The sequence below is a fragment of the Aricia agestis genome, chromosome 12 (assembly GCF_905147365.1).
Source record: "Aricia agestis chromosome 12, ilAriAges1.1, whole genome shotgun sequence".
In the NCBI taxonomy this organism is placed as follows: Eukaryota; Metazoa; Arthropoda; class Insecta; order Lepidoptera; family Lycaenidae; genus Aricia; species Aricia agestis.
In genome coordinates, this window is record NC_056417.1 from 10142307 (window position 1) to 10162412 (window position 20106).

Sequence of the window (20106 nt, forward strand, 5' to 3'; positions counted from 1 at the left end):
CTACATCAGGAGCAAGACCCACTTCGTCTTGAGGGTCGAGCGCTTGGAGTCCCACACAAAGTGAATTTTAGCTCCTTTGTGGTGAGAGTCCCGACGCACCATCTACCGACATTCGAGAAGGAGGAGTTCTGGCCGATTGGAGTCGTCTACAGGAGGTTCCAAGGACGACTTCCGAACACGTCGCGCCCCACGTCGCAGACAATACGTGTTTAGTGTTAGTGTTAGTTTTTAGTATAATTATATGTATGTTAGTCTATAAGGTATTTTTATGGGCCAAGATGCCTGAATTAAATAAATAAAAAAAAAATAGCTAATTGCCACCTAATGACGCTGTCTTGAATAATTTTCTTATAATATGAGTCTGGGTGCCATCGAAATTCTCATACAAACGTAATACCAAGATCATTTCCCACACGAGAATATTTACCATATTTCAGTTATTATTCAGCTTCAGATAGTAATTATCTAGGTTTCTGTACAAAGATTCACTGCAAAATAATTACATACCAAAAATATGAACGATTACAATATTTACATACTAAATTGTAATCTAAAAATAGATCTAAAAATAAATAATAACTCAAATATGGTAAATATTCTCGTATGAGAAATGATCTTGGTATTACGTTTGTATGAGAATTTCGATGGCACCCAGACTTTTAACGCGCGGCAACGCAATGTAAACCCTAAGATGAGCAGTGAGCACCCATTGCAAACATAAACAATGATTGTTAGATGATATAAGGGTTCCGTATTCTAGCGGAATATAATGATACCTTAATACCTTAGGAAGAATTTTTCACACATGATGAATTTAAGTAGCTATAACAACTATTAAAAACATAATAAAACTAACATTTGCTGCGGCTCTCAATATTTTTACCGTTTCAAATAAAACTTTTCATGTTCAGGTCCGCTTCGCACTTGGCAAACAGTTTCGAGGACGTTTTCCGTCGTCAAGTGTGTACGCACTCTTAACCCTTTTTATGAGAACATGCGAAATGTCTTTTTTCCTTACATTTGGTGTATAAACAAGTTTTCTGATTTATTGTTGTTTGTATCATATGCTAATATTGTTTAGTACCTAGAGGCGATATATAATATCATTATTCATTACACACACCTAGTTTAGAGCTCGGTTCTCGTAGGTCGTGTGTTCGATTTCCACGTTGGAACCAACAGAAGTTAATTAGCAAGGTCGGTTAGAATAATCTAGGCTAGGTTGATTGTCCGACTAGATATAATCCATGTAGAGGATGGTCAAGTAAAATTTTTGTTTTTTTTCTTGATATCTTACTCGTCGTGTCAGTGATGCTTTGCTCTTTTTGCGTGGCAGATTTTTAATTTAAGAGGGCTACTGACCCAAAAAATCAAACATCGTCCTTCTCTCTTTACACTCACGCCCGTCTTTCATATGCCATCGCCAAGTTAATAGTTTTACTATGAATAAAAAACTAATTATGATGATGATGAAAAAAGTGTTTTGAGCAAATTTAGGTTTTGTCAATGCGTTTTTAGATATTAAAAAATATTAAAGGAAAGACAGCAAACTTCGAAGATCCAAGCAAAAATGTGTTTAAAACAAAGTTTTTTGTAAAAAAGAAACTATCGAGCATTTTTTTTTCAGTAATCGTGTTTTCGTCTTGAGCATTTAATCTTCATGAACTGAAGTTACTTGTGTGAAAAAAAACAGTTTTCTAGATCTTACAGATTTTGAGATCTAGGTTTAAGTATGTAGTCAAGTTAGGGTCAGGTGCATTCTTAAATCTCTGTCTAAAAAATAAATATGCGCACCGCGTCTCATCTAGTTTCCATTGGAACTGACCCTCACGATAGAACATGATGAAAATGGGTGTTTGTTGAACACATAAGCCAAAAGCTCCAACTTACAAACTCCATACTGCGCCGGAACGCCATGGCTAAAAGCTTTTCATTATATTTAAAAGCACGCTACGAATTTTTGGGGGAAACTTCAACGGGAATATTATTATCAAAATTGAATAAACACGGCGAGAGTGGAAGCAAAAATAACATATCTGGGCCGCCAGCAACCGAATGCAGGCGGATGGACGAACTGACACGATTATTTTATAGTTTCTATTTATAACGTACGAAATATTATAATTAGTGGGTTTTCGGCATGTTCAACCACACGAGCAGCTCTTTCAAGGTGACCTCTAACTACTCTCGGGATCCCGATGTGAAAAAAGGTGAGTCATTCAAAAGTTTTCACGCTTTACAAATTGACTTGTCGATGACGGTGTATGTTTTAAAATATCCGCGTTATTCGCTTTTCGCTTGTAAGTGTTTATGGAAATATTTGTGGAAGTTACGCCAGGTCTACACCTATTTTGCAGCTGGTTTAAATAAAAAGACAATAAATTGGTTCAGTAAAATAATTGTTAATATTATTTGTATATTTTTAACACGAATAATAAAATAATTTTGCTTAAATACTGTTTAGGTTCGGTTGCTAATATTATAAATAGCTTTTCTTAAATTAACAGAAACTAAGAAGTTAGTTGAGGATATTGTTGAAAATTATAAACGCAACTGTTTTTTAATCAATTAATAAGAAACTACATTTTCTTTGCATCAAATATTCAGTATATTATAATATATCCGAGTGAGTGTTGAAAGACTTTAAGCACATTTTTATCAGTAAAAGCTTGAAACACACGAAAATTAAAAAGAAGAAAATATATGTATCATTCGAATATCAGTTTCATTTTTCTCATGTGGTTCTTCTAAATCTAAAACATAGCACGGGGCCACATTGGCATAGGCGTGGTATGAAACTTTTTTGAAATTATTGTTATTTTGTTCGTTAGCGGTAGTTATAAAGTTACAGATTAACAGAGAAAAGTGAACAAAAACGAACCGTTTGATGAGGAGTCGCCGCCCTTTAGACGATCAATTGTATAGTGCAATATCACGCTTCAATTTTATTGAACAGTTTATTTGACAATTAGATTGAAGGCGCGCCATATTTAAGATCAAGCCTAGACGGTCAATAATATTACGCAATACGTGATATTGCGCAATAAAATTGCTCGTCTAGTGGCCCGCTAACTCGTGTTATGGATTTTATTTTGTAAAAACAATAAATGCCGTTAATGAAACCATTGAAGTAAAACCCCCAGGAAATGAGTGCTGATGAGGTAAAATATGAAAATGGAATAATTAATTTGTCTGACATTCGCCAAACCAAACCACAACTCAATTTAACGTGTTAGTTATCGACTGATCTACTAATTATGCCTTTTGCGTCTGTCAATCCATACTGCTGTTACCTCTTCACGCCCAAACCGGTGAACCAATTTTTCTGAAATCTGAGTTCCAGTGAAGGACATGTACTTATCATACCGGAAAAATATGTGGGATATGAGTCGTGGCCGCAAAGGAAGATCTTCCGACCGAGCGAGGTGGTATGCTCGGTCAGGCCGAAGCCCACGTGATACATCTCAGCTGTCGTATATATACCGACGCGCTCAGAAAACTTCGATAGAGCGATGCAGGAATGTTAGGCGAATTGTGGGTACCGCCACAAATATATGGTTCCCATGAGATAAAAGAGTTTTGGTGTAACGGAGATGCGGGCGTCATCTAGTTATTTATATTTGTGGGGATTATGGTCAGTGACCCTGCTGATGCAACACTCACAAATGTTGTTGCCAGAATTATCTCTGAACCGAAGAAGTAAAGTACGCGTGATTAATAATAATAGCTCCCACACCGGTTTCGGTGACGGTGGCCGGTTTCATTACACCAGGCCAGCTACGCAGGAGTAATTTTATAGTGCCCAAGTGTGTGCGCAGTACACAAGACCACTCTCTATTCCTTTACTCTCATAACCCAGTGGGACGGAAGACAGACACGACTGGCGAGAGACCGACTTTTTACATGCCCATCCGACGCATGGATCATCTTACTTGTCAGACAATCAGGTGATCAGCCTACATTGTCCTAACCAAACTTGGAAACAACATGTTTCCAACGCGGGAATCGAACTCACGACAAGTTGATCTGAGTCAAGAGCCGCGCTCTATACCACTAGACCACGGAGGCGTTCGTACGCGTGAATGACGAGATATTAAGCCATTTTTGACATTATGTTTAAACCATAAAGTTAATATACCTAGCGGAATAGAGAAACAAAGGCCTGAGCAAGAGAGATGTCATTATCAGTAACACTGCGTGGTAAAAAGAGACGTGTGATACTTGACAGCAGCACTCTTTTTTTTGACGTCAAGTCGGCACATGCCGCACGTTGACAATTTAATCTCATAGAATTCATGTTCAAAAATGCTTGTGTAAGTGTGTATACGTACACAGATTTCGGTTTTGTTTGACAGCTCGAGATTGATGCTCTATTCCGCTAGATATTAACTTTATGGTTTAAGCAGACAGTAAAGATTATGAGCCAATTTTAACATGTTCATGTGAAATAGTTTTCGAGTCAAAAGTACTACCTACAACTGAAGGGCCAGCGACAGCCAGAGTTTCATCATTTTACAAAATATTTGCCTGTATAATATGACCTCTATTATAGAGGTAAGAACGACCAACAACTAATAAGTTTCGGTCGCGGTTATCAGTTGTATTAATAAAGTATATTTCAAAAGTGGGTTGCACCCTATTGTTATTATAGTTAAGTTAAAGATATCGTCAAATATGGCGTCCATTATTGACTTTTACTAGAGATTTGACAGTTCATTTGACATTTTGTTATGGTCAAAGTTAAAGTTATAGTTAAAGTAAGTTGGTGCAAAAAAAGTTGGTTGGCCCTAAAAGTTACAAATCAAAAACTGTATGGAATTTGAGGAGATATCGCATTCGTGTTACTTTGTTACGGCAATACATTGTTATATCAATGCAACTTGACAAAGGCCCAGTTCTAGCGAACGCCCAAAGACATCCTTTCACGCTCGGCTTAAGTTCATAATATTGTTATCAATTTAACCCCACTTAGCAGGACTCGGACGAGCGCGGCCGCAGACCTTCGCGAATTAAGGGTTCAAAGTTCAAACTAACCCTTATAATGTTACGTATTCATAACCATAGGTTATTGACTAATATCAAAATTACTTGTAAGGGCTCCGGCGCGTGGATATATTAGAAACTAGAAGGTCAGAAATTGCTTTTAAAACAAAAAGAAAGAGTTTATTTGTTTAATTAAGGATATTAGTTTTTTTGTATGTTCAACGATTACTCCGCCGTTTGTGAACTTTTCAAAGTTTTTCTTTTGTTGTGTAGGGTATTATTTGGATTTGGTACCACGTACTTAAAAATTATGTCCTGGTGATGAAACTATCTTACAATTTCTTAACAAACAAATTATTTACACAAATATTTGCAGAATCTAAGGCGTTCGATGTAAGAACGAAAAATCGAAAATTGAAATTCCCAAACATAGCTGAGGACGTAAGTGGATAAAGTGGGTAAATAACAATTTGAAAACTGACATTTTTTTTGCTCTAATGGAGTCTTCAGGATCGGTAAAATTATTTTTTCATAAAAAAAAATTTGCATTCTATAATATATAGCTAGATATTAGGTAGATGATGAAGTAGGTAAGTTACAAGGTTTGTTCAAAAAGGGAAAAAACTACGAATATTAAAACTAAGGACACGTAACCCCCATGCTATTACCGTTTTAAATTTGGTTCCTTTGAACTGTCATGTAACGTCAGCCTGATACCGCTCAAGGCCACCTAAATATTGCAAATGTATTGAAATGTGTACCCAAGGTACACTCTTTTGACAAGTATTGTGTACATATTTTTGGACGGAGTTTTCCTTAGTTTTTAATATTATTCGTAGGGAAAAAATAAGTAATTACTATTACGTTGTAAAATATTAGTTACCCATTTCATCCACTCATGTCTTCAACTTAGGCTCGGGATTTTTGGAAAATTCCTATAGACTTCCCTATGTGTTACATAATATTACCTATTGTTACGAATTCTATCGGCGGTATTTTCATATATGGCCTAGAGCGTACAATATTAATACAGGAACATAATCATGTTAACGTATATGAAATTGAATGAACTATTTATTTACTATTTGCTTTTATTTATATTAAAAAAAAGAGTTGAGTAAAAACTTCTTTACCGGCGTTGTGCACTTTTTTTGGAATTGATGATGCAGGAATGCTAGTTTCGTGCCTAACCATGTGCGTAGTCCACAAAAGCTTTTTTCTTTTACTCTTGTAACCCGGAAGTATGGCTGACACAATAGGCCAGGATCAGGATCAAGTTTTGACATGCCCATTGGCGGCATTGATCATGTTTCTTGTCAGATCAATCTGCACCCGTAGCATGGCTACAGTAGAAATACGAAAGTGTGGACAAACAGCGAAGATAAACTGAAGGTGCCGTTCCGATCTTTAACGCGGCTAGCCCATAAAGTTATACCTAGCGGAATAGAGAAACAAAGGCCTGAGCAAGAGAGATGTCACTATCAGTAACACTGCGTGGTAAAAAGACACGTGTGATACATGACAGCAGCACTCTTTTTTTGACGTCCAGTTGGCACGTGCCGCACGTTGACAATTTAATCTCATAGAAATCATGCTCAATCATGCTTGTGTAAGTATATACGTACACATATTTTTACACACAGATGAAACCAATTTCGGTTACGTTTGACAGCTCGAGATTGTTGCTCTATTCCGCTAGGTATATTAACTTTATGGGCTAGCCGCGATCGACAAAAAATCAAATACTATGCCACTTTATGACATAGACTATAGTTCTAAAAATTCAAATAAAATCCTACTTTATGACGTAGACTATAGTATGTCATAAAGTGGCATTTTAATTGAATTTTTGAATTTTGTCGATCGCGGCTAGCCGAGGTAAAGATTGGAATGGCACCTTCAGTTTATCTACGCTGTTTGTCTTAGATACTTTCCTATTTTTACTGTAGCCATGCTACGGGTGCAGGTGATTAGACTGAATTGTCCGAACCAAACTTGCAAGTTGTAAGGAACAGTTTTCCAACGTGGGAAGTGAGAACCAAATACACGACCTCCCGCCTCCGACTCACGTTGTTAAGCTACTGTGGCAACTGGCAACTAATTTGGCTGCTGCTATACCAAATTTCACTTAAATCGGTTCAGCGGTTTGGGCATGAAGAGGTAACATACAGAATGACAGACAGACAGACGGACAGACAGACACACTTTCGCATTTATATTATTAGTATGGATGCTAAGCTGCTAGTTAATTTGGAAATGTGAACATAGGACACGTCGTTGTTTGTCATCGTCAGGCCTGTTTTGATGCGCATTATATTTTAGACCTCTCGCCCGCGGTCCTCTAACTTGGGGACTCATATTTTTGGGGATTAAATCTCATTACACTGAGTGAGCTCTTTGAACCATTCTAATGTCTTTCAATTTTATTTTAAATTGCTCGTCTAAATTGTGTTGCGTAAAATTGCGTGCTTATTTTTGAGCTGCGCGTCCCCTGCACTAAAAATCGGGCAGTACACTTTTTTTATGAAATAAGGGGGCAAACGAGCAAACGGGTCACCTGATGGAAAGCAACTTCCGTCGCCCATGGACACTCGCAACATCAGAAGAGCTGCAGGTGCGTTGCCAGCCTTTTAAGAGGGAATAGGGGAGGGTAACGTAGGAAATAGGGAAGGGTAGGGAAGGGAATAGGGTAGGGAATTGGGCCTCCGGTAAACTCACACTCACTGCAAGCACTGTTTCACGCTGGTTTTCTATGAGCCCGTGGTATTTCTCCGGCCGAGCCGGCCCATTCGTGCCGAAGCATGGCTCTACCATTGCATTGTCAGTATCAAAGCGCAAAGTAGTGTTTCGATGCACTTTTGACCCCCCTGTAGCTCAGTGCCTATTGCGAGTGCAAAGATCTATAATATAATTGAACAAATTATTATACACTACGTTTTCGACGGAGACTCGATAAGACTACAAAATTATGTTCTTCAACGCACTCTGATGGGTTACTAACATCTTATTATGATAATAATAATAAATCAAGAAAATTCTGGAATCCACCACTATAACATGTTGGAATCTGTAAGAGTAAGAAACATAATAAACCTAATATGACACCAAACCTCACAAGTAATAGCATATATATTAGTAGGCTATCATAATATGATTTTTTAATAATATATCCAGGCTTAATACCATAAAACTTTATTCCAAATCCAAGGTGAATATTAAAGCTGGTAATAGCCAGATTCGCTTACTCCTATTCCTAATATGACGCAGTAATCCAACGATCGAAACCATTAAAATGTCGTTTGGCAGCGGAAAATAAAATTTTGATGCACCAAAAATAGATCTACGTGCGATCACTGCTGGTGAAGCATAAAATAAAATTGAATTACAAATAGTTAATTGCTGCAGGCTCAGCATAAACAGTGGACAATATGTGGATAAAAATACTGAACGATTTTAGAAATAAAGGTTGAAGTTGGAACCGAGCGACACGCGGCAACTGCAGAAACACCCCCCGCAGCTAGCGATACGAAGCTAGCGACACTTATTCATAGAAATACATAGAAACCAATAGTGTTGCGACGACACGTCGTCTGCAGTTGTCGCTTGTCGCTCGCTTCCAACATGTACCTTTAAGCAGTCACTTTGTTGAGTTTGTATCTCAGTTTGTATGGAGAAAGAATAGTCTTCCGTAAAAAGAAATTCTTTCTAGGATACCATCATGATGGTAGCATGTATTTTGCAAGGGTCTTATCGCGAATATGGCTTTACTTTTGATATTTTTGAGACTAATAATCATAGGATCGAGGTAGATAAGCAAGAATTACAATATGTCGACGACAAGAATTACAATATATCTACTTGGGAATGTCGAAGAGTAAATTTTTTTTTAATGAAATAAGGGGGCAAGCGAGCAAATGGGTCACCTGATGGTAATCAACTTCTGTCGCCCATAGACACTCGCAGCATCAGAAGAGCTGCAGGTGCGTTGCCGGCCTTTTAAGAGGGAATAGGGTAATAGGGTAGGGAAGGGAATAAAGTAGGGGATTGGGCCTCCGGTAAACTCATTCACTCGGCGAAACACAGCGCTAGCGCTGTTTCACGCCGGTTTTCTGTGAGAACATGGTGTTTCTCCGGTCGAGCCGGCCTATTCGTGCCAAAGCATGGCTCTCCCACGTATAACTTACTTACTAGAAAGTCAATCGTCGAATAGAAAACACCTGTAAGAGCTATATCCATGAAGTCGCTGATGAAGAGAGATTTGCTAATCTTCCTGAAATGCAGAGTCGTCGACATGACGTGTATTCTGTACGGTGCTCAGACCTGGTCATTGACCGAGTCACAAAGGTCCCAGCTCGGGGTTTGTCAAAGAGCAATAGAGCGCAGCATGTTAGGTGTAAGACTAGTTGACCGAATAAGAAATAGCGCTCTGCGATCCAAAACAGGTGTTAAAGACGTCGGCATGAAAGCTGCAAAATTAAATTGGGACTGGGCGCGGGTCATACCAGCCGCATGCATCCTGACCGTTGGCAAAGGTCACCACAGAGTGGCTACCAGAGGAAGGACAACGCCACCGTGGCCGTCCTCGAAAAAGATGGCCTGAAAAAAAGATGAACTGGATGCCTACGAGTACAAGCCAGGCAGGCCAGCGGTGGCGTTGGATCGAGACAGATGGAAGACCTTGGGCCTTTGCCTTTGCCCAGTAGTGGGAGTAAAGGCTCGTAAAAAAATTAAATAAAGGATTTTAAGAAATTACTTACGTGCAAAGAAAATATATACAATGGAGACACAAAACATCCAAAGTTATGTTGTAAATACTAAACTGTATCTGTTTGTCTACCGGTTTGTCAAAACTGAGGTCTGCGGATTCATCAAAAAGAGCTCGAGATGAGAGATTTACATAAAATTTATATACACTATTTAATATCTACATTTTGAGTCCCTAGCAAGGACTTACAAGATTTGTGCTGAAAATATAGGATTACGATGAAAGTCTTAGAAACATTACTTACTAAAGTACAACATCAAACATACACTCGAAAAAATTCAATATTCTTCTGGAGCGCTATGAAAAGCACACTTTCATTAATTTTATTTGGTCTAACTGTACATTTTGAATAATAAATTGAGCAATGAATATATGACAAATTCTTTTCTTGACTTTGACATAAGGCTATGTTTGAAATATGCCAGTAACTTACTAAGTAAAGGAGCAAGTTCAAGAAACTATAAAAATACAATTAGGATTGGTAGCCAATTGCAAGTATTCGAACACTTGTGTTTTTTATGTTTTAACCTACCTTTCAAAAATGGCAATCACTTTTAATGCCTTCTTAGTATTGCCTGTGTAGTACTTAGTTTTGACATAGCATCCATTACTCACTTGAACTTTTAAATTCGAAGATTTTTTAATGAATCTGTGTCGTAATTTAATTATTTTTAGTTAAAATTTTACTTTTGTCATGCCGCAGACAAATTCGAAGTTGTACTTAATACAATAATTACTATGAGTTTCTAGATACTATAATTATTATTACATCATAACATAACACATTAATATATTTCATGACTGATCGAAGGTTTCATGTAAGTAGCTGGCACGTACCAAGCTAACTTTCATACTTCAATTGTAGGCGCACGTCAAATGCAGGAAGGATGAGCTCGCTTTGCATCATATCAACATACATATTAGGTTTCATTGGAGGGTATTACCGAGTCATCTTATATGCGTCTTATTCGTAGCAATTTTTCACTACCTAAGCAAATACATTTTAATCTAATTTTAATATGCGTAATAACAGCAATAAATGATTTGCGTATTATTGGTTGATAAGTAAAGGCTGAAATCAATCAACCAAAAAGCCTGTATACCAAGGCGTTTTTAAAATAATAAATTAAACAAAAAACAAATAAAACTAAAAGAGAAAAGAAAAGTCTTATATGACGTGTAGTAGTTCAAAGCAAAGTTGTTTTTAATAATTAAAGTTAGGCACCAAAATAGTATGCCAAGCTTAAATTCATGTTTGTGTGAGTGTGTGTACCTGACTAATACAAACATGCACACACACACGCACACACACACACACACACACACACACACACACACACACACACACACACACACACACACACACACACACACACACACACACACACACACACACACACACACACACACACATATACATACACACACATACACACACACACACACACACTATACTGTCACACTATTACCCTATAGGCAACACATTGATAATTGTTTCACTGCTTTGTTGTAAATATGTAGTTGGAAATTGGAATACTTTTACCTTGCTTGGAGATCCTGGTGTCCTGAAATACAGGCTACGCCTAGTTTAGGCACCAGTCTCCCACATAACCAGTGCCAAGTTTGTTGAGTATGTACTACATAACATTGTATTTGATCTTAATGTGGTGAGATAATAAACTAATTTTTATTATTATTATTATTATTATCTACATACTGCTGTACATAGTAACATGTACTATATTATTATGTGTACTATATTAATTAATGAAAATATTAAAATAAAATAAAAAAATCAAGGGGGGCTTCCATACAAAAATCACAAATTTTGGCGTATTTTTGCTCTATAACGAGTACGAATCGCACTTAGCCGAATATTTGACAAACTGTGCTTTCGCACCAACTGCTTTCATTGCTGTGTACAAAGCTATTACGCATATAATGATTCGCGAATGCCATTTTTGGCGTGTTTATACCACTTTTTAATCACATTGCCCTTTTGTCAAATTAAACCCTTTCACGTTTTTATTTTGACCTTAGCCCTTTTAATAATTAATTTAATTTGAGCGCCCTTTTTAATAACGACAATCTTAATGACGTGAAGTGTTCCGCATTTTTTACACTTTCCTCGAGGGCAGGATTACAATTTGATGCCTTATTGATGATCTTCTTAATTGGTATAAAATTCTTCGAAAATTCTTTACTTCTTACAGCTTGGCTGTATAATTATTCATTGTTATCAAACATTCAGTTTTCCGAGTATTTTTATATATCTGTAAGCCAAAATATTTTGTTGTATTATAAGTTTCAGATCGTCAGATTATGTATTATTTTACGTAAATTATTAAAAAGTGTTATCATCAAGACGTAATAAATGCTTTTTAGTACATTTTGACTAAATTGAACAAAGGCAACTTCTAGATTTACCAATCATCTTGTCGTAGAACTAATGTGTTTCAAAGACAAACATTGGAAGTGCCGGCAGAAGTTAAAAACAATATTACCATTCCGGTCATATGTACACCACTTAATGCTAAAACGGTTTATCCATGCTAATATTATAAATGCGAAAGTGTGTCTGCATGTCTGTCTGTTACCTCGTCACGTCCAAACCGCTGAAGCGATTTTGTTGAAATTTGGTTCAATTTGAGTCCCGGGAAAGGACATAGGACACTCTTTATGCCGGAAAAATACACGGTTCCTGCGCGATAACCACATTTTGGTGTCATTTAACTGGTGTAATACACGGTTCCTGCGCGATAACCGCATTTTGACGTCATTTAACTGGTGTAATACACGGTTCCTGCGCGATAACCGCATTTTGACGGCATTTAACTGGTGTAATACACGGTTTCTGCGCGATAACCGCATTTTGACGTCATTTAACTGGTGTAATACACGGTTCCTGCGCGATAACCGCATTTTGACGTCCTTTAACTGGTGTAATACACGGTTCCTGCGTGATAACCGCATTTTGGTGTCATTTAACTGGTGTCATTTAACTTGATGACGTCTGCAATTCCTTTGATGAATAAATATTCATCAAAGGAATTTTAAATAAAACAAGGTATTTCCGCTGGTCAATTTCACGGATATTGCTTCATACGTGGATACATTGGATACAGTTATTCCGATCATTTATTGTGTATAACTATGTGAAACTTGAACCGATGTTTTCAATATTTATTTGTCTTTATTAAAGCGAAAGTTTCTTTAGCACCGATTTGCACTTCTAAGGAAAGGTTAAAATGTTATACTTGCGTCAGGAGTCAGGATATGTGGCCAGACCGAAAAATCGTAAAGCGGAGTATATATTATAATATATAGGGCGGAAGTTTGGCTTCCGCCTGCAATGTATTTCAAATTACCGATGACACACCATGCCGAAATTCCGTCGCGATATATTGTATGCGTTTGACATTGCTGATGTAATTATGCGGAATTTCCGCCGCGGAACTTCGGTATAGTGTGTTTAGACACTTAGCGTGTCGTAAAAAAAGGACCACCTCTCTTTCAGTCGACGACAATGTAAGCCTGATTCTGCTGTTCCGTCTCTTCTTCTACCGGTGCATCTAAAGTACAATTGTTCATTGTCTTTTAAACATGTCCACAGAAATTTACTTACCTATAATAAATATGACAAAGAATTTGAAACATAACTAATAACTATTCGCCACCGCCATTTGATATCGATGTTATCAAATCAGGTCTACAGTACATAGTAATTTGCGTTTATTGAATTTGTCTAAGTGCTACCCTTGTAGGGATAAGAGGATTAAACCCTTTAGGTTTTCACCCCCCGTGGTTCACACCCAGACAGAGCGTAGGTGATTTCTGCTTTATATCGAAACATTGAACTCACATGTGAAGGTAAAGAGAACTTACAGCGATGTATCGATACATTTTGAAATTAGAAATTAGTTAAAACATATTAATTATATTTAATTTACATTGCCATTGGGCTAGTTCCCGAACCGGTGGTAGGCACCATAGTTTCGACGTTCAGAAAAAAAAAGTAAAAATTTTGCCAAAATTTAGACAGGCAGTCCAACAAGCGGTAAAATAATAATTATATCTTCATTCTTCATGCCTAGTAACTAAAGTTTACTTTCTACTCGGGGCTAAAATGGTCACATTTAGTAATTCCTCTCAATCAATTCAGCAAATTAATTTTCAAAACTGTCAAACTGACGAATGTCAAATTTGTATGAATTACTATACTCCATTCGGGCTAACTTGTCGCTAGCGGTCATTGCCTCCCTGTCAAAAACTTGTCATTTTCCATATAAATCGCGGTTGACAATGAAATGTCAGATATTGTTTATCGTGGTTTTATATGGAAAATGACAAGTTTTTGATAGGGAGGCAATGACCGCTAGCGACAAGTTAGCCCGAGTGGAGTATAGACATGAATTGCAAGCAGAGTGACCATTTTGCGATTTTAAAAAAATTAATCATATTATGATTCATAATATGATGTTCCAAATTGACCATTAATTTTAGCCCCGCTGACCTTTAGGTTAAATAAAAAAATGTTCATGTCTGTGTTAATAATGTACAATGTAAGTACATCATTTAATAATTATGTCAGCAAGGCTTGATATAGCCTGACTAAATTGCAGAATATAATAATATGTCCGCTACTTGCCTATAAATCAATTTCTATAACATAGATTGAAGTATTAAATTAAAAACAATTTTCCGAAATACCAAACAGCGGATTAAAACCAAATCGCTAGCAGCGTTATAAAATACAAACTAACAGCCGTAAAGTTGGTGAAGACATAACAAAACTTCACTTTTACAGCACACGCCGTTATGAAAGCTAATATTTTACCGCTAAACGCGTAACGTTAACAACGCCGTTAAACGTTAACTACGATATACAAAGATTGCACAACCCAGGATATGGCATAATGAAATTTGCCAAAAATATGTTTTTACAAGAATAAGTCATGCCATATGGTTAAGTGTAAAAAATATAGCTATCTTAAAATTATACAAAAAAAAACACCGTCGACAGATCTGATCTACAAGGCTTATTTTTATTTTGGCATGCAGTTCCTACATCAGAAAAAATTACGCCATATTGTAAAATGTCACTTGAGAGCTGTCTTATTCAAGCCTTCTGTGAATGTAATTTGGCAATCATATTGTGGCCAAATTACGAATTAAACGCTGGCGTCAATTTTTGGAAAAGTTACTTTGCATCCACACCTATGACAATTTTAGTATCGAAACATCCTTTTAGGCCTATACTTTAATGTTATAATGACCTCAAACAACCCCGAAGTGGTTTTTTTGCTTGGGTGTTCTTTCAGTAGCAGCTACTTTGCCTCTGGCGATTTAATCGTTAAATAATATCCTTTTGGGTCTGATCTCAAATATCGTGTTGTCCTCAAACAAACAGCTACTTTGCATCCACGCCTATTACAATGTCATCATCAAAACATCCTTGTGGGTATGACTCATTTTTTAGTAGCCCCAGCAGACCTAGCATAACAACAGTAGAAATAGGAAAAAATCGACATACTGACAGATTTTATCGACAAACATTGACAGTTAGACAAACATTGTCTAACTGTCACTTTGTCTATTCTTCCGTAGAAAGAAACCATTTCTATGGTGACCATGCTACGCCTGCTGATATTCTTAAGAGAAGCCATTCTTTCTCTGGCCGTATCTATTACTACATCCATCCGGTAACGATATAATTCAATAACATTAAGTAACTTGCACGGAATCATTTAGGCGAGGCTTCTAAGTCGTTTGTGTTCATTAGCCAGTGTCCAATAATGGCCACAACGCCGGCGGAATGGCCGAAAATGGCCGTGCATTAAACTGCACGACAAAAGGGCATAACTATAACACTTTAGTTTTTATTGTATCGGAATTGTTCGGCCGTTTTGTTTTGTTGCCCACGTTGTTATACTTAAAAGAGAAAAATCGATTATAATGTTAAGCTTGATAATTACGGAATATGTTTTTAAAGAATAAAATTAGTAGCTATTTTCGTGTACACACAAAAAAAGTATGAGCATTATTTAATTAAAGGTAACATAATTTATTATCTACTACTGATAACTAAAGTAATCATTTGCTGTGTCCACACTGTGCCTTTTTTTTGTTCGTCAAGGGCATGCGTTATAGCGCAGCCAACATCGCACGTGAGGCATGCCCGCGACGCTTATGACACTTTTCTTTCCAACGCGGGTGGATCTTGACGCATTCAATTATTAAATATGCCAAATGAAAGTTGAATAAAAAGATGATGACGAAAATTGAAGATGAAATTGCATAGTGTGGACTAGCTATTTGACTTCAAAGAAGATGTTTTGACTAACTTAACTTTAAATGAGTAAAATTCTTCGCTTACATCCAAAATACGGTGTCAATACTATTTTATTTGATATTTAATTTATTTTCAAACTGTAGATAGCGCAAACATCACAATACTTTTTTAAAGCCCACCCACAAATACATTGTTCGTAAGAGGAAAACATCTCAATATATTTGCCCTGGATTATTTTTTTTCCGCGATATTAATACGGAGAAAAACTAATCCTTAAAACAAAAAGCCCTTGAACTGCTCATTCCTCACATTACATTTGATATCAATCACGGCTTAGCATCGTGTGTGTTCGGCGGGACTCGGGAGTACTCGGAAGTGAGATTCGTAGCAGGACTCCAGTGTATAGCGGGCTACGGGCTACGCACGTCCGCTACGCGACCGCTACGACGCTACGAGACTACGCCGTAGGCAACTTAAGGTTGCAGACAGTGGTTTCAAAGTTGGTGAAAATTATGGTGAACATTTCCACGGAGTGAAACTTTTCAATTTTCGTGTTTGTTTGTATGGTAAGTCATAGTAACTTAAAGATTTAATTTTTTTTGGAAAGAAAAATATTTTATAGATATTTTGAAGCTAACAAATGGTGATAATGATTTTAATGATATTTAATTTTTACCTGTTTATTGCTGAGCCTATTTTATAATTATTTAGTAAAGCAAAGGCCATAAATATAATTATCCGTAGCTGTATCATGCAAGTACAAACCTAAGATTTTTACGACTTTCTTCGTCGTAAGTTGGTCGTATTATTCGAATAATTTTAGTGTCTTTTTTGTAATAAAAATATACGTGCTATAATCTTGTTATCTTAGTATACCATCACATTATCTGATGCAGATAAAATACACTTTATATTTTATATTTTTATTCAAATTTAGAAATCACTCAACTTTTTGGAAACACATTTTCTGCTATGTCAATAATCAGTATGAAAATTATTTAAAAATGTATATAGATAAACATAGAAGCTCCATTCTTTTTGAAAATTGGTAAAAATAATATAAGACCCTGCAAAGTTTTTTTGGCAATTTGATAAAAAGAGTTAGGATTAGACAAGAGCCTGCCCATAGCAAAACATATTAGTACCTTTTTAGAGTCGGAAAAAGGTCAGAAGTGTGATATTATTAGAAATACAAGTTTTCTAATTGCGTGACCAAAATATGTTTCAATTAAAATAGGAGGTATTTCAAGAAAAGATACAAGTAAAGGTATAATTACATAAGATATTTTAATGTATTATTTTATTTAAAATTCTCACATGCCCTTAATCACCGTTTATTCTTGTTTGTTTTTTCACTTTTTACGATATGTTTATACCTCTAAACAGTTTAAATTAATATAGTAACAAAACAAAGTTTTACTTCCAAATATTTCCAAATACACACATTATTGTAACATAATTATTAATTAATCTACAATTAGCAGTTAATAATTAATTAAATAAATAGTTTCGGGAAACACAAAACACACATTAAAGTTATAAATTATGTTACATCACTAACATAATTATCGTTGTGTGTTTGGAATTAAATATTAATGAAGCACTACAATGTTATTTAAATCCCAGGGTATAAGCAAAAAGTTTGCTAATCAACTGTGAAATCAATATTATCCTTCCGAATATAATAGATACGAAACTTTGTATGTCTGTTACCTGTTCTGCCCAAGCTTAAACGGCTGAACCGATTTAGATGAAAATTGATGTTGAGACACTTCGGGAGACGGAAAACGATATGGAATAGTTTTTTTTTGTGGAAAAATTTTCGGTCCCGCGCGATAAACGTATTTCAGTGCAACGCAGTTTTCTATGTTTACTAGATGTAAATTATATATATTAGGCAATGTAAATTATATAATATATCAGGCAATACAAAAATTATGCAATGACGTACTATGTACTGTAACTGGTGGGATTTGGATTTGATCTGGTGCAGTGTAAGCCATAAGCACAGGGATTCTATGGCGAAAAAAAATGTATGACGTAATTCATCCGAAAACAGGCAGATGGTCCATGGATGCAGACAATGTGTTAGATCACGATGCGATTGGGCATACGTAGCGATGTAGCCGTAGTGTATTTTTTTTTACAGAAAAGATAAAAATGAGGATGCGGGTCATTGTGGGCGAGAACCCAATTGACGGCCTAAATTTGCTTTATAAGAAAACGTAGTGATGCCTTAAGTTACTGCTCGATGGTCTTGACGAAGAAGGCAGCGTATGGATGAGAGCTGCCCAAGGAATAGTTGGCACTTGGTGCTCGTTTGATGTGGGTTACATTCAGCAGTATACAACGATAGACTGATGATGATAATTATTATGATGGTGATGAAACAATAGTACAAACTCTGTATAAATGAAGGATCCGATCCTATATCTGTGACGTATCTACAGTCGTGGGAGAGCCATGCTTCGGCACGAATGGGCCGGCTCGACCTACCCTCCCCTATTACCCTATTCCCTCTTAAAAGGCCGGCAACGCACTTGCAGCTGTTCTGATGCTGCGAGTGTCCATGGGCGACGGAAGTTGCTTTTTATCAGGTGACCCGTTTTGCTCGTTTGCCCCATTATTTCATAAAAAAAATACTCTTCGGCACTAATCTTATGTAGGCGTGGATGACTAACAACCCTGTGTCTTGTACGAACTATAAAGATAATAATTTATTATCTTATGTTTACTAATGTACTGTATTATAATATGTTGATCCATGTCTTCGTACATTATTGTGTAAATTTCTTTGCGACAAAACTGTCGTTTGTCCTTTTCCATACTTTTCATCTAAATCAGTTCAGTGGTTTAAGGGTTAACAGATAACACACAGACAGATACACCTTTGGATTTATAATAGAAAAATAAAACACGGATGAAGAGACAATGATTTTAATATTACGTTGTTGTCAACATTATTTTATTAATGAGGCAGTGTCACGCGGCAAAAAAATGTTTACTTTTATTGCCTGTCCGCACATCATTCGAAATTTCTGATCAGAAAAAGTTGGAAGCCCCGCCGGAACGCACTCTGTTCATACATTTTGTTGTGGACCCCGCTTACTATCAGAATTTTGACGTGTCAAAATATATGAGCGGGGCGAGGCGTCCGAATTTTCCTGATCAGAAATTCAGATAATGTGCGGCCGGGCTTAAGGCTTACAGCTATTTACGCTATAGTCGCTTAGCCAATTTTGATGCAATTTTGTTGAAGGTACGCGGAGTCCTGGTTAAGGATGAAGTGCAGTTCTAGTTAATTTTTGGACAAAAAAAGGAAGGTGCATTAAGTTGCAGGCAACATCTAGCTTAGCAAAATTATTAGAAAATCGAATACCAGAGTAGACAGAATTATAGAGTATACCGACTTAGAACTGGGGTTGAAATTTTTAAGACTTATTATTACAAAAGTCGTCGCTAGGGTCGTTACCTACAGTTGTTGTTTATATTTTGGCACATGCAAAGAAAACTGTCAGAATTCAATTTCAAATTAATCTTCATTTTAAAAATAAATTATATCAGCCAGCGCGCCAGCCCTTAACTTATCCTGGCGAAACCCGAAAGAAATGACAGGTATTAATACACGTCCGTCTCTTAGCAGTCGAAGTATTGTTAGTTATGTCTATTGTGTGAATACGGTACGTGTAGTTAAAAATTTCTATATGTCAAAAATAATTACTGTCAATATTGTTTGATGCTTATATGCTTTAACCATTGAGGTACTATAGACTGGAGAGAGCCTTATATCGGTGTATAAGCGTCAAAAGCGTGTAATGTTATGTCCTACTTACTAGGACATAACAAAGGAGTCGGTCTGCATATTTTATGTAATAAAAGTGTTAATAAAGGTTTTTAGTGAACATTTAATGCTAGATATTGTTGAGTTTTGTGGTTCCGCTAAATAATAAACCATAAGAATGGTCAAAGAATGCCTCAAACACGTGGATTTAACATTAAATACGTAAGTTTTGAACAACGTTTTTTGGGCTTTTCAATCGGTATTTTTGTAAGCTAAAAAGATAAT

General features: G+C 36.5%; 1 protein-coding gene across 1 annotated transcript in view; it reads left to right on the forward strand.

Annotated features, from left to right (window-relative positions):
* The first annotated feature begins 2053 nt into the window (after positions 1-2053).
* LOC121732549 (voltage-dependent calcium channel gamma-7 subunit) overlaps positions 2054-20106 on the forward strand; it is a 114413-nt gene continuing 96360 nt past the window's right edge. Inside the window, exon 1 of the mRNA XM_042122472.1 lies at positions 2054-2210. Within this exon, the coding sequence (XP_041978406.1) occupies positions 2141-2210 (70 nt within the window). The 5' untranslated portion in view covers positions 2054-2140. The remainder of the gene's footprint in view (positions 2211-20106) is intronic.